Here is a 12,095-nt window from a genome sequence, read left to right as displayed (position 1 = left end):
TTAATAAGCCAAAAACAAGAGTGACATGTTGAATGCCAGGCAAAACAAAATGAATGTCTAATGGATGGCAGGAACTGGTCACTGAAACATGTACAAAAACAAAGGCAGGAGACGGTGGGAATGTTCCAAGGTTGAGTCTTGAAAGAATGCTTTTAAGTGACATAATAGAGTGGCTGAGGACCTAAGAGGACAGTGAGGAGTTAAACTGGTTCACCAAGGGGTCAAGATGGGGAAAAGAAAATAGCAGCTGGTGCAGGAATAAAGGCATGTGAGAAAACTTAGGGGTGAAGGGATTGAAGGTCACTCTAGAAAACAATATTGTTTTGTAAGGGAAGACAGAGTGAGAAATAGAAACCAAACAGATAGAAACCAAACAGACTATAGTCAAATAAGGGGATTATAGAATTCTTAAAACATGAAGGTGATATATTTGTAGGTGATGGCCAGATCAAAGCTATGAGTATCGATTTTTGTGTGTGATGGGATAGAGGAGTTGGTCAAAGGAAATGATTAACTTAAGGAACTGGGAGGTTAGAGTGTTTGAGTAAGTATTAATATGTACGTTAAAAACTCCTAGTATGACCAGGGAAGGAGTTGGAGAGGAAAAATTGTAAGCCAGTATTGAATTTCCCGAGGAAGGAAAGTTAATATCCTGGAAGTTTGTAGAAAACAGTTTCAAGATTCTGATTGAGGAGAAGTTACTGAGCAATGGAAACAGGGAAGAATCTGGAAGTGGCGAACGAGAAACAAGGAATATTCCAACTCCCCTACTGTGATAGTGACTTGAGGGGAATGAGTATGTGGCTAGTACTAGAAAAGGTGGCCAGAGAGACTGTGTTATTAGCAGGGAACAGGGCTTCAGTAATGGCCAGAAGACAGGAGTGGAAGAAGAAAAGATCTGGAATGAAGTAAAGTCTGTTGACTATGGAACACACATTCCAGGGGGAAGAGTGAAAGGTGTGATTGACTTTCATGGCATTTTTATTGACAGTTGAGGGGAAAGATTTCTTATAATAGTCCTTAGTTTTTATTTATTGTGAATTATCCCTTTTCTTGATACTTGTAAATCAATTTTCTTCTTTCCTTGTTTTAAATGAATTAGCTAATATTTTATTTTATTAAAACATGTCCTAAATTTTGATTGCATTAAACTAAAAAGGTTTTATATACATAAAACTAATCTATCCAAGACAGAAGGAAAGAAAAAAATTAGGGAAAAATTCTAGACATTTTCTTGGATAGAGGTCTCATACCTCAAATATGTAGAGAACTTTGTCAAATTTATGAGTATGATCTATTTCCCAATTGATAAATGGGAAAAAGATATGAACAGTTTTGGGATGTCAAGTCAAGAAATCAGTCATATATACAGTTATGTGGAAAAATGTTCTAAATAATTACTGTTAAGAGAGAAATGCAAATGAAAACAATTCTGAGATATCATCTCACATCTATTAGACTGGATAAAATAATAAAAAGCTATGAAGATTAAATTAACTCTCTCATGCCCATTTTTAGATTTAAACACCAGAAACATATATATCCCACTTACACTTGAGTAGGGAAGGTCTGTGACCCATGTGTGCAATAATGGGTGATGAAGCAAATTGACTGACTGCCCCCTGGGCAGTCCTAAGCAAAGCTTTAGCTATGATTGGTATATATAAAATGGAAGGAAGTAACAGGAAATGATGAAAAGAAATGATCTTTAAAAATGCCAAGAACTTCCTGCGAAAAGTCTTTAGGTCTTTGGAGGTCTGGACTTTGGAGGATCTCTGAATAAGGATCTCATACTGCTTCTACTTACTTTAAAACTACCACGTGGGGTGAGTGAAAAAGGCAGACTCCTTTCCTGGATTTTCTGAAGGGACCAGCCTCAGAAGAGACCTACCCTATTAAGAGAGGCTTCCTGCATCTCCATGTGCTCGGTTCAAGGCTGAGGCCCTAGGCTAAGGGCTAATTAACTCTGCCTGGGTTGATCCAGGGGTGAGCAAAATACTTAGTGTGTAGGCTAGATATCTTACCCTATTCTCTCTCTGATTTTCTTACTTTGACTCTTTCTAATTTTATAAATAAATTGTTAAAATAAATCTCTCTGGAATTTTGACTAAATTCCTGGCGACCCTACTCCTAAATAATCTAGTCCAACCTTTTATACTAACCTCTCACATTTCTACCCCTTACAAGGCCAAAATGACAAATGCGTGAGGGGATGTAGAAAAATGGGGACATCAATACACTGTTGGTGGAACTGTGAATTGACCCAACCATTTTAGAGAGCAATCTGGAATCATGCCCATGGAGATAAAAAACTATGTATGTTTCCCAAGATGAGCAGAGAAAAAAGGAAAAGAACTGGTACATTCTAAAACATTTACAGCAGCTGTGGTATGTGATTGTAAGAGCTACATGGAATTATGAAAAACAGAACAAGTAGAATCAAGATAACATGTACTGCTATAGAATTAATGTTTGAAGAATAACCTATGAATGTCCACCTCCAGAAAAAGAATAAATAGAAAAATGAAAAACATACATGCATATATAAAATAGTAAAAGTGTCAGGCTAGCTGGAATATAGAGCATATGGAGAAAATATCAATCAGTTGTAAAAATGGAGACTTGAATCCAGGATTTCAATCCCCAGAAGTCCTTGCTCCACTTCCCCAGAATGCTTTGTAATCTCACTAAATTCTCACCTGGGCCAAGAGCAAATGATTATTATTATTTAAAGGGTCTCTGCCTACGGTGGGGTCTCTCTGCTTTCTTGTTGCTGCTTCCAAGCAGACGTGCCTTTTTCATAATGTAGGTGAGGTTGTCTAGGCCTCTCTGGGCCTAGACACGTGCTTTCTTATTCTGTATTTTCTTTAATCCTTAACCTTTAATTAACCTCTAAAAAATATAACTCCTTCCAGAGAGAAACTAATTTCTACCTGCCTCAGTTTCCCCAAAATTTAATCATTACAATTTGGCAACCACAAAGGAACAATGAAATATCTCAATCTTCTGATTCTTTTCTCTACTAAGTTCATAGCTAGTGCCTAGAAAATTTTTTTAAGCCACATTTCTCCAAGATGGTTTTTTAGAAAACCATCTTGATCAGGTCCTGCCAGCAGCCATCCTCTTCAGACTTTCTTGATTCAATATGGATCACCTGGTCACAGCCCTTCCCACCCAGCTACTGTCACCTGTAATCTGGACCTATTTGATTGATATCACTCACCTGGTCCCAGCCCTGCCCACCCCGGATGATAGTTCCGGCTCCCAGCCCTGCTTTCCTGAGTTCCTGCCTCCTCTCCAGTCCGGTTTGCTGTTTGACCCAGATTGCAGCTCACCTGTCCACCCCAGCTGCCTGCTCCAGCTGTTGCTCCTGGTCTTTCTCTCACTCACCTGGTCCCTGTTTGACCTAGATGGTGACCACCTGGTGACCTGCTTGCCCAACAAACTCTAGCCTTGGAGTAGATAGTTTATCACCCAGGACTAGCTGGTAAAAAACAGGGGTATTGATCACGTGGGTGGATGGTAGGAGGGGAGAGAGATAAGAGGGAAAGAAGAAAGGTTTCTTCAAGCAGGAACTTAGAAACATGGCTATTTTAAAAGGATATCTTTTAAATGCATTGATCCTTTTATTGACTTTACCTGCATGTCAGGAAAAAAATTCAGCTCTGTACAACCTTTTAGCTAACTTTGGGTAGGCAGCTTGGTGTCTCAATGGACTGAGGCCTAAAGACAGGAGGCCCTGGGTTGGAATATGGCCTAAGTCACTTCATGGCAGCTTGGCCCTGAGCAGATCGCTTGGACCTCATTGCTTACCCCATATCAATTTGCCTTTGGACAATAGACATCTAAATGGATAATAACCCAAGGAACTTTAAAGAGACTGGAGGTTATTTTTAAGGCATTTCAGACTCCAATGGTTTATACAAATCTCTGTATTCTATTGCATTGTACTGATTGCTTTGTTTAAGGTTTAACTTTGTGATTTTAAATTCATACATTAAGGCATTCAATATTATTCTGTTACACTGAATCATTTTAATGTACTAAGTTTTAACTACTGTTATATTCTGTGGCTTTTCCCCTATAACTGTGCTGAACAAATATTATTGAATAAGCCCATATATAAAAACAGCTTTTCTATTTTGCCTTTGTAAATTGTTACATAGAGGATAGATGGACTTCATCAGAACTGGTTACAATTGTATAACAACCTTTGGAAAATTTAATGTGCTACATATATCAATTGATTTTAAGGGTTTTTTAAACATGATTTTTGGATTTTTTAACAATCTCTGGTTATTTTGCCTGCCCCTAACACGAGGTATAAGGCCTATTCTAGTAGCTGAAGTGAAATACAATTATAACCCCCAACCTTCCCCCATTTCTAAATATGTGAATGGAAGTTGGGGCAGTTAATCTCGGGGCATTTGTATCCCTAAAAAACCTCCAAAAAAGGGAGCACCTCTCATTTATAACTCTTCAGCTCACTACTTTACTTCCACCAGAATGATATATAGATTTCTTGATGTTCTAAACCCAAAATAAGTTTTACTTTGTTTAAAAATATGTTCACCAAGGTTGAAAGATTGCTGTTTGTAAAAACTTGTGACAAATATACATTGGTTTATAGGCTTTTAAACACCATACAGCAACTCGTGTAAAAAAGATTGTGTGTTTGTTTGTTATTGTAAATTAATTGGGCTATTGAGAATTTTGGGGATATTGATATCTACATATTTGTACTACTGCTCAATTCATTTGCTTTCTACTCATAGTGGAAAATGGCCAGATATGATGAGGAAATGGATCTCATTTTTGGTGAGAAATCCTTGCATTCTATATTTTCTTAGCTGACACAGAGTGCCGATGATTATAAGCTACATTTTTTAATTTTTTTAAAGCTCTTTTATTATTATATTTTTCTTGCATGTGCAATATGCTATTTCAGTTTTTAAATTTTTTTCTCTCCTTTTTATATTTGAAGCACATGTCGCCAGTATTAAGATTTTCTTTTTAACTTTTTGATTTTTCAGTAATATAAGTTTAAAATACACTTGCTAATGCAAGCCCCCAAAGCTTGGGACTATAAAAATGATGCCACTAATTATTTAAAATAAATTATGGGACTTTGTTTAATGATTCTGTCTGATTCCAGGACAAGATATACACAAAAGAGCCATTGCACAGTGCCAAAGAAGCACAAAGCTAAACTGCATAGTGCCAATCGAGCACAATGTCAAAGAGACCAACCAATCCTGGTGGGATTGATATAATTTTGAGCCTAGACAAAGAGGACTTGAACGTGTTTGGGGTTCGAGGTTGCAGCTGTTTAACATGTGTTAAAGGCAGGTCTTCCTTGTTCCACATTCTACCAAGTATCTCAATCTTGGCTCCTATAATCTGGTCCCTTTTCTGTCTTTCATAGTGTGGTAACTTTCTGTAGTCCTGGCTATTGACTTGATAAATGCATCATTGCTTAGATCATTTTAATCAGGCCCTGATTCAAGGACCTGTCACAGATTTAGTTTTCTTTTACTTAGAATTTTTACACATAAGACTTTGATAGTCTATATTTTCATTCAGTATTTTCTTGTTTATTTGGATTTTTCTGATATCTTTTTAATTTCTCTTGCCAATTGATTCATATACCTCATAACTCAGCCATGCATCCCTAAGTGATCCTGTATTTTTCTATCACCCACAACACGAGGAAATGTAAAAAAAAAACATATTATTTTAAGTTGCAAAGTTTAAATTCCTTTTAAGAAGAATTTTAGGTAAAGAAAGATGCTACTTCCCTGAATCCAGAAACTGAACTGTTGGAGAAGACACCATGAAGAATCCTCCAGACCACAAGATGCACAAGAATGAACTTTGGATATAGTTGATTGAACATTTATTTGTATGTATACTTTTATGCCAAAGGGGACTGCCCCCAAATGGCTTTTTGGCAATGAGTCCAGCAATTATTGGTTTTGTTCTTTTTTTTTCTCTTATCCTAGAATTATTGTAATCCTTGAGTTGATTAGGTTTTCATGATCCTTTTGGGGAAAAAAATTTCTTTTTTCCAAAAATGATCACACAAGGAAATGTAAAAATGGAGATTTGAATCCAGGATTTCAATCCCCAGAAGTCCTTGCTCCACTTCCCCAGAATGCTTTGTAATCTCACTGAATTCTCACCTGGGCTGAGAGCAAATGATTATTTAAAGGGTCTCCGCCTACGGCGGGGTCTCTCTGCTTTCCTGTTGCTGCTTCCAAGCAGACGTGTCTTTTTCATAATGTAGGTGAGGTGTTCTAGGCCTCTCTGGGCCTAGACACGTGCTTTCTTATTCTGTATTTTCTTTAATCCTTAACCTTTAATAAACCTCTAAAAAATATAACTCCTTCCAGTGAGAAATTAATTTCTACCTGCCTCAATTTCCCCCAAATTTAATCATTACATAGTGTAGGGGAAAAAAAAGCTAGAGCTTTATTATGAAAGGCTTTAAATTATAGGGACTCATTTATGCAATATGCAGCCACTATAAGCTTACAGAGCAGGGAAGTAAAATGGCTAGATTTAATAAAGCTAATTATGGAGCAGAATGGAGTGAAATTGTGTCAAGGAAGTTTATCCCTTCCCCCTCCTGAGTAACTTTTCCTGTCTATCAAACATTCCTGACATACCATAGTTGCGCCAGGATTGCCTTGGTGTAAGTTCTGTAGTCAATAAAAGTTAAGATTTGGGGCAGAACCAGGAAGAGAGCCATGAGAGAACCACAGAATTGACAGGGAGAACGGAGAAGATGCAGAGCAGGCATGTGAGGGGGAATGAGGAAGAGCCTGGCAGGGAAGGTACCACATGGTCAGGATACTTATAGGAACATTGTCTACCCTTTCAATAAACTTTATAAAATATATACATATATCAGGGTAGAAATATTCATTTAATTATTACAAAATACAACGACCTTTTTTGTGTCATGAAAGCTCTCTAGCAGTACAACGAACCCACTGGATCCCTTCCCAGTATAATGTATTTAAATACATAAAATACATAGTATTACAAAGGAAACCAATCACATTGAAATACAGTTATCAAAATATCTCAAAACAATGATAAAAACATAAGTTTGTAAACCTATGTTAAGAACCTCTGATAAAAAGATACCCAATGAAAAGTCTGGCTTTAAATGTCATTTGTGAACATCATCACACCAAAAGATGAAAAAAATAACACCCCTCTCATTTAAAATATAGACCTGTGGAACAACATGTCTCTGACAAGCACAAGTAGTTTAATATCTTGGATGTAACAGTACAAAACTGTTTATTATTCACCAAGAAATTGTAAAAAATTTGACTTGAAGAATATGGAAATATGTGTTGCATGATAGCAGTGACCTACATCAGACTATTCACTACCTCAGGTGGGGGTGGGAGTTGGGGAATCTAAATCACAGAATGTCAAGATAATAATTGTCAAAAATTGTTTCTATAATGTAATTTTAAAAATTAAAAAAAGAAATGACTAAAATAGAAAATTGGATATTATACTCACTTCTAGTAGTTTGAGCTCCTGCACACAATTGTGAAGGAGTTCTAGTGCACGCTGAGATACCTCCCATGGTCTCTGTAAAAAGATGAGCAATGTACATTGTCGAGAAAACAAATAACTTCGAAGATCTAACAGTGTAGCTTCTTGAGTCTGTATCAATTCCCGTTTCTCCATATCTATTGGCTTTCGGAGAATCAATCCATTCCAGCTCTTCACTGACTGACAGAAAAAAGTCAGCCAGTTTGCACCATCTAAATAAACATAAGGAACCAATTATGGGTTAGTTTGTCTTACTGGACAGCAAAGACAGCAGAGGAGGAAGAAGCAATGTGGCAGCTATCCCCCATAATTACTCTACTAAAGACCTACAAAGAACCACATCAGGAATAAGAAACCCAAGAAAATACTACAAGTCATTTTTCTAAAACATGTCAGCATAAGAATAGAGATAGAGTATTGGGGACCTGACCAGGAAAAGGAGGTGCAAGGCCTTAAGTTAGGTGACTCAATTTACTATGGCAAGAAGCAGTTACAGGAGGAATGCAGGAATGAGGCCTGATGTACAGAGAAGAGGAACAAAAGGGAGCTTTGTAGCTCTGACCCCAGAACTACACTTTGTAGGCCAAGTGGGGACTTAGGAGTGTGGAAAGGAAACTAAAACAAGTTCTGGACTTTCTGCCACTTACTCTATAAATATTACAGGAGAGGGATGTGTTTAGGGGCAGCAATATGCAGCTGAAAAGCAAATAGACAGAACCGAATCATGTAGCAGTTGTGTGGTTCTAATACTTGGGCAAGTGCTGGGAATTAGCTGCGAGACTAGTCTTAGGCCTGTTGCTGAGGGAAGGAAACAGGGAAGGAAGCTCAAACCAAGGGGAAGCGTGTAGTTCTATCATTTAAAACCTAAAGAAAGGTTTCCTGAAAGAGGCTGAGGGCAGCCAAAGTCTACAGGATTCCTACCAGAGCCAAGTCTATCATTGTGTCACCCAGACCCAAAATGGATCTTACAAAACGCAAACCAGCAATCAGATTTCAGACTAGATTAAATTGCTTTGGAGGCACTAAAACTTTGCCAGATCCTGGATTGAGCCATCCCTGATACTATGAATATAAATTGTGATCAAATAAGGCCCAGACATTCCCTCCAAAAGGTCACAGACTCTGGTTCAATACTATATCATAATTCAAGAAGGGTAAGAGAATGATTTAAAGAATTTCTCTCACTTTATACACATACCCAAATGGATTTTTAACCATAAGTATGATTTTATAATTTCTAGTGAAAGAAAATGAAAATTAATCTACCATATGTACTTGCATAATTGCATTTTTTACTCTTGGTTTTTCCAGTACAGATAAAAGGGTACAACTATTACTCACTACTTACCACCTGCACCAAAGTTAACAACATATTGAGAGAAAAGGGCATCCAATTCATCATATTGCACCAAGGCATCTTCAAATTGCTGTAGCATCTCAAAGACAAAGGCAAGTTCTTCCTGTTTATAAAGGAAAAAAATAAAAAATATACATGATACACACATAGCTATTTATATGTACAACATATAAAGTCACTTCTAACAAAAACAATCATTTAGAGGAAAACTGTTTGCCTATGGTAAAGACCTGCACTATCTGGGTGTCACCACAGACTTATGGACATTAAAATGGACAAGTATTTCCCCATATGATAGATGATTAATCTCATAAGACTTGGTCTAATGATTCCTTTATGCCCTAAAATCGATGTGGATACTTATTCTGGTTTGCTGATTATTCCATGCCATTATTAAGCAACAAAGACTAAAGTTAGATAAGAAATAGTTAAATTAAGGTTTTTGTATATTTATGAAATGTTTTTAAAGTTTTAAGACTGAAAATATTGTACTATGCCCGTCAAATTACCAAGGAGTCATTTAATAGACCTAAACAAACCAGAATTATTCTCAAGGAACAAAAGTTCAAACATCTCAAGGGAAATATAAAAAAAAAAGGGAGGAGGAAGGGGATCTACCTACCAGTACCAGTTCTCAAATTCTATTACAGAGCAGTTATCATCAAACTACCTGATACATGTTGAAAAGTACGAATACAGAGAAGCATGGAAATCTGTGCAGAGTGAAGAAACTAATATAAACAAGATACAACATAAATGGAAAGAACCACACACATACAACAAAAAAGACAAGTGAAAGGCATAAAATTGTAAATAAAAGAATGGCCCTAAAGAAAAGCTGTAAGAGAACAATGGGTCTCATTCCTTTTCACAGGGAAGAGGTCCACAGGTATGGAATACTGTATACATCTATTTTCAGACTGTTTTCAAGGTATTTATCAGATTTGTTATTGTTTTTTCTTTTTAAAAAAATCAGTTGTAGGAAATGTATCTGGGAGATAGGATATGGGAAATGGGAAGCATTTTTGCAATGTAAAAACAAAACATATCAATAAAATTCACTTTCTTTAAATGTGGTAAATATAGAAGTACAGTAGATTAAGGGTTAATCTTAATTAATCACACTACTCTGGTAATATCGATAGACTGTATGCAGATTCCCAGCATGAACAGAGTGGTAAGGTGCCCCTGAGATACAGGAATATCAAAACTCAATACCTCAGGTAAAACAACAATAGAAACAGCTCAGAATTCCCCTAAAGAAGTATGCAGAGCCCAGAGTAAACATCAAGTCTAAAGTCAAGAAATGGATTACAAAAATAAGGTTTTAAAAAAGAAAGAATTAGTTAAAAAAAAAATCCCACCATAAAGAGCTATTTTGGTGACAAGACAAACTCAGAAGAACAGAATGTCTCCAAAATACCTATAAGTAAAGACACAAAAGAAAACATAGCCTGGGTATAAACTCGAGAAATTTTAAGATGGAAAAACTGTCGTGTGTGTGTGTGTGTGTGTGTGTGTGTGTGTGTGTGTGTGTGTATGTGTGTGTGTGTGTGTGTACATATTAAAATAAAAATATAAATAGGGTTAAGTGACTTGTCCAGAGTCACATAGCTAGTAAGTGTCTGAGGTCAGCTTTGAATTCATAAAGATGAGTCTTCTTGACTCCAGTCTTTAGTCCCAGCACTCTATCCACTGGGCCTCCTAATTGTCCCCTCTCTTCCGCTTCCAAACAATACATACATTTAAGATATGAGGTAACCTTAGAGCTAAGGCTCTTATAAAGTCACATCATCAATGTGTGGAATGAGAAATTAATGTGTTATTCTCAAATATATCAGCAATGTTAATATCTCCAAAATGTATATGTCCAGGAACTCAGAAAGAGCTAGGTAAAGCTGGTCTCTCTAAAACAGAATCCCTTGCAGGACAACATTGTCCCATTCTATTTAGAATACAACAGCCTATATGGGATGGAGATGGGAGGAAGGGAGGGAAAGAACATGAATCATGTAACCACGGAAAAATAACCTAAATTAATTAATTAAACTTAATTAAAAAAGAATACAACAGCCTCTTAATTACCTTTGGTCTGAGTGAGACAAACAACTTATGTGTTTTGGAATGTCTTTTGAGTTTGTACTTTAGAAATGTTCAAAACTGTAGTCTAGTAATGTAGGAATAGGTTTTATGGACCAGAGGCCAGGCTAGTGGCCTCTTCCCTGTTCTAGAACACCGTTCCTCAGTTTAACCCTTGGTCACTTTAATTTGCACTCTTGGCCCCCCCTTACCTCTTGCTGACCCTGCCGGTGCAATTTGCATTGGGGGTGGGAGATGCCTGCCCAGGAGACCAGGTGGGCAGGAGGCTCTGGATGGCACTCCCAATCAGTCCTGCACCCTGAATGTTTGTATGCAGACTGGGGTCTGATTCTGACCCTTGACCATTAGCTAGAGGAGGTTGATTTGGAGGATACCTCCGTCAGGACCTGACAAGGGTGAATGTGCCAGAAGGCTGCATTTTCCTATAAATAAGGATGTTTCTGTAAGTTGGAGGTTTTTTGCTTTTGGAGCTTTTTATATTTGGGCCTGGCTTTTCCCTCTCAATAAAATGTTTCATTTGAAAAGGCTTCCCAGGTTTTCTTGAATAGTGGCTAAAGAGGGTAAATCTTGCAATTTTCAAACTCCCCTCAATTTCCACTCCATACAATAAAGAAAATATCTGGAAATATCTTTAACAACCATGACAAGAATTCTTAATTAAAAAAATAAAAGATCAAAAAGATAAAGTAAGTGATTTCATGAAACAATAATTTTTACAGGAGTAAAACAATGATATATATATACAGATAGTTAATATTTAAGACAAAGCGCTATTCTGCAATAGTTGAATTTTGAAAGGCTATGAACAACAGAAATATTATAAATTATTAACAATCATATGAAAGACGGCTCCAAATAACAAAGATGAGAAATGTAAAAATAGTTTTATGTTCATATCAAATCAAGTAAACCTGAAAAGAAGGAAATGATAAATGTTGGAAAAAGACAGGCATATTGATATATCATTGGTGGATCTAAGAAAGAATCCAACTATTCTGTAAAGTAATTATGTTTAAAAAAGGCTAAAATGACTCAAGAGATTCTAATGCTAAGCATATAT

At 36.7% G+C, this 12,095-nt stretch overlaps 1 protein-coding gene across 2 annotated transcripts in view; it reads right to left on the bottom strand.

Moving 5' to 3' along the window:
• The window catches only part of TRAPPC10 (trafficking protein particle complex subunit 10), a 130,140-nt gene that overhangs the window by 51,259 nt on the left and 66,786 nt on the right, over positions 1 to 12,095 (bottom strand). For both annotated transcript variants that reach the window (XM_007493215.3, XM_007493216.2), the window contains 2 exons: positions 8,927 to 9,038; positions 7,543 to 7,790 (listed from right to left, as the gene is read on the bottom strand). In XM_007493215.3, the coding sequence (XP_007493277.2) occupies positions 7,543 to 7,790; positions 8,927 to 9,038 (360 nt within the window). The remainder of the gene's footprint in view (positions 1 to 7,542; positions 7,791 to 8,926; positions 9,039 to 12,095) is intronic.

The sequence above is a fragment of the Monodelphis domestica genome, chromosome 4 (assembly GCF_027887165.1).
Source record: "Monodelphis domestica isolate mMonDom1 chromosome 4, mMonDom1.pri, whole genome shotgun sequence".
NCBI classification, from domain to species: Eukaryota; Metazoa; Chordata; class Mammalia; order Didelphimorphia; family Didelphidae; genus Monodelphis; species Monodelphis domestica.
Note: the sequence above shows the minus strand (reverse complement) of the source record. Positions and strands in the feature narration are given on the sequence as shown.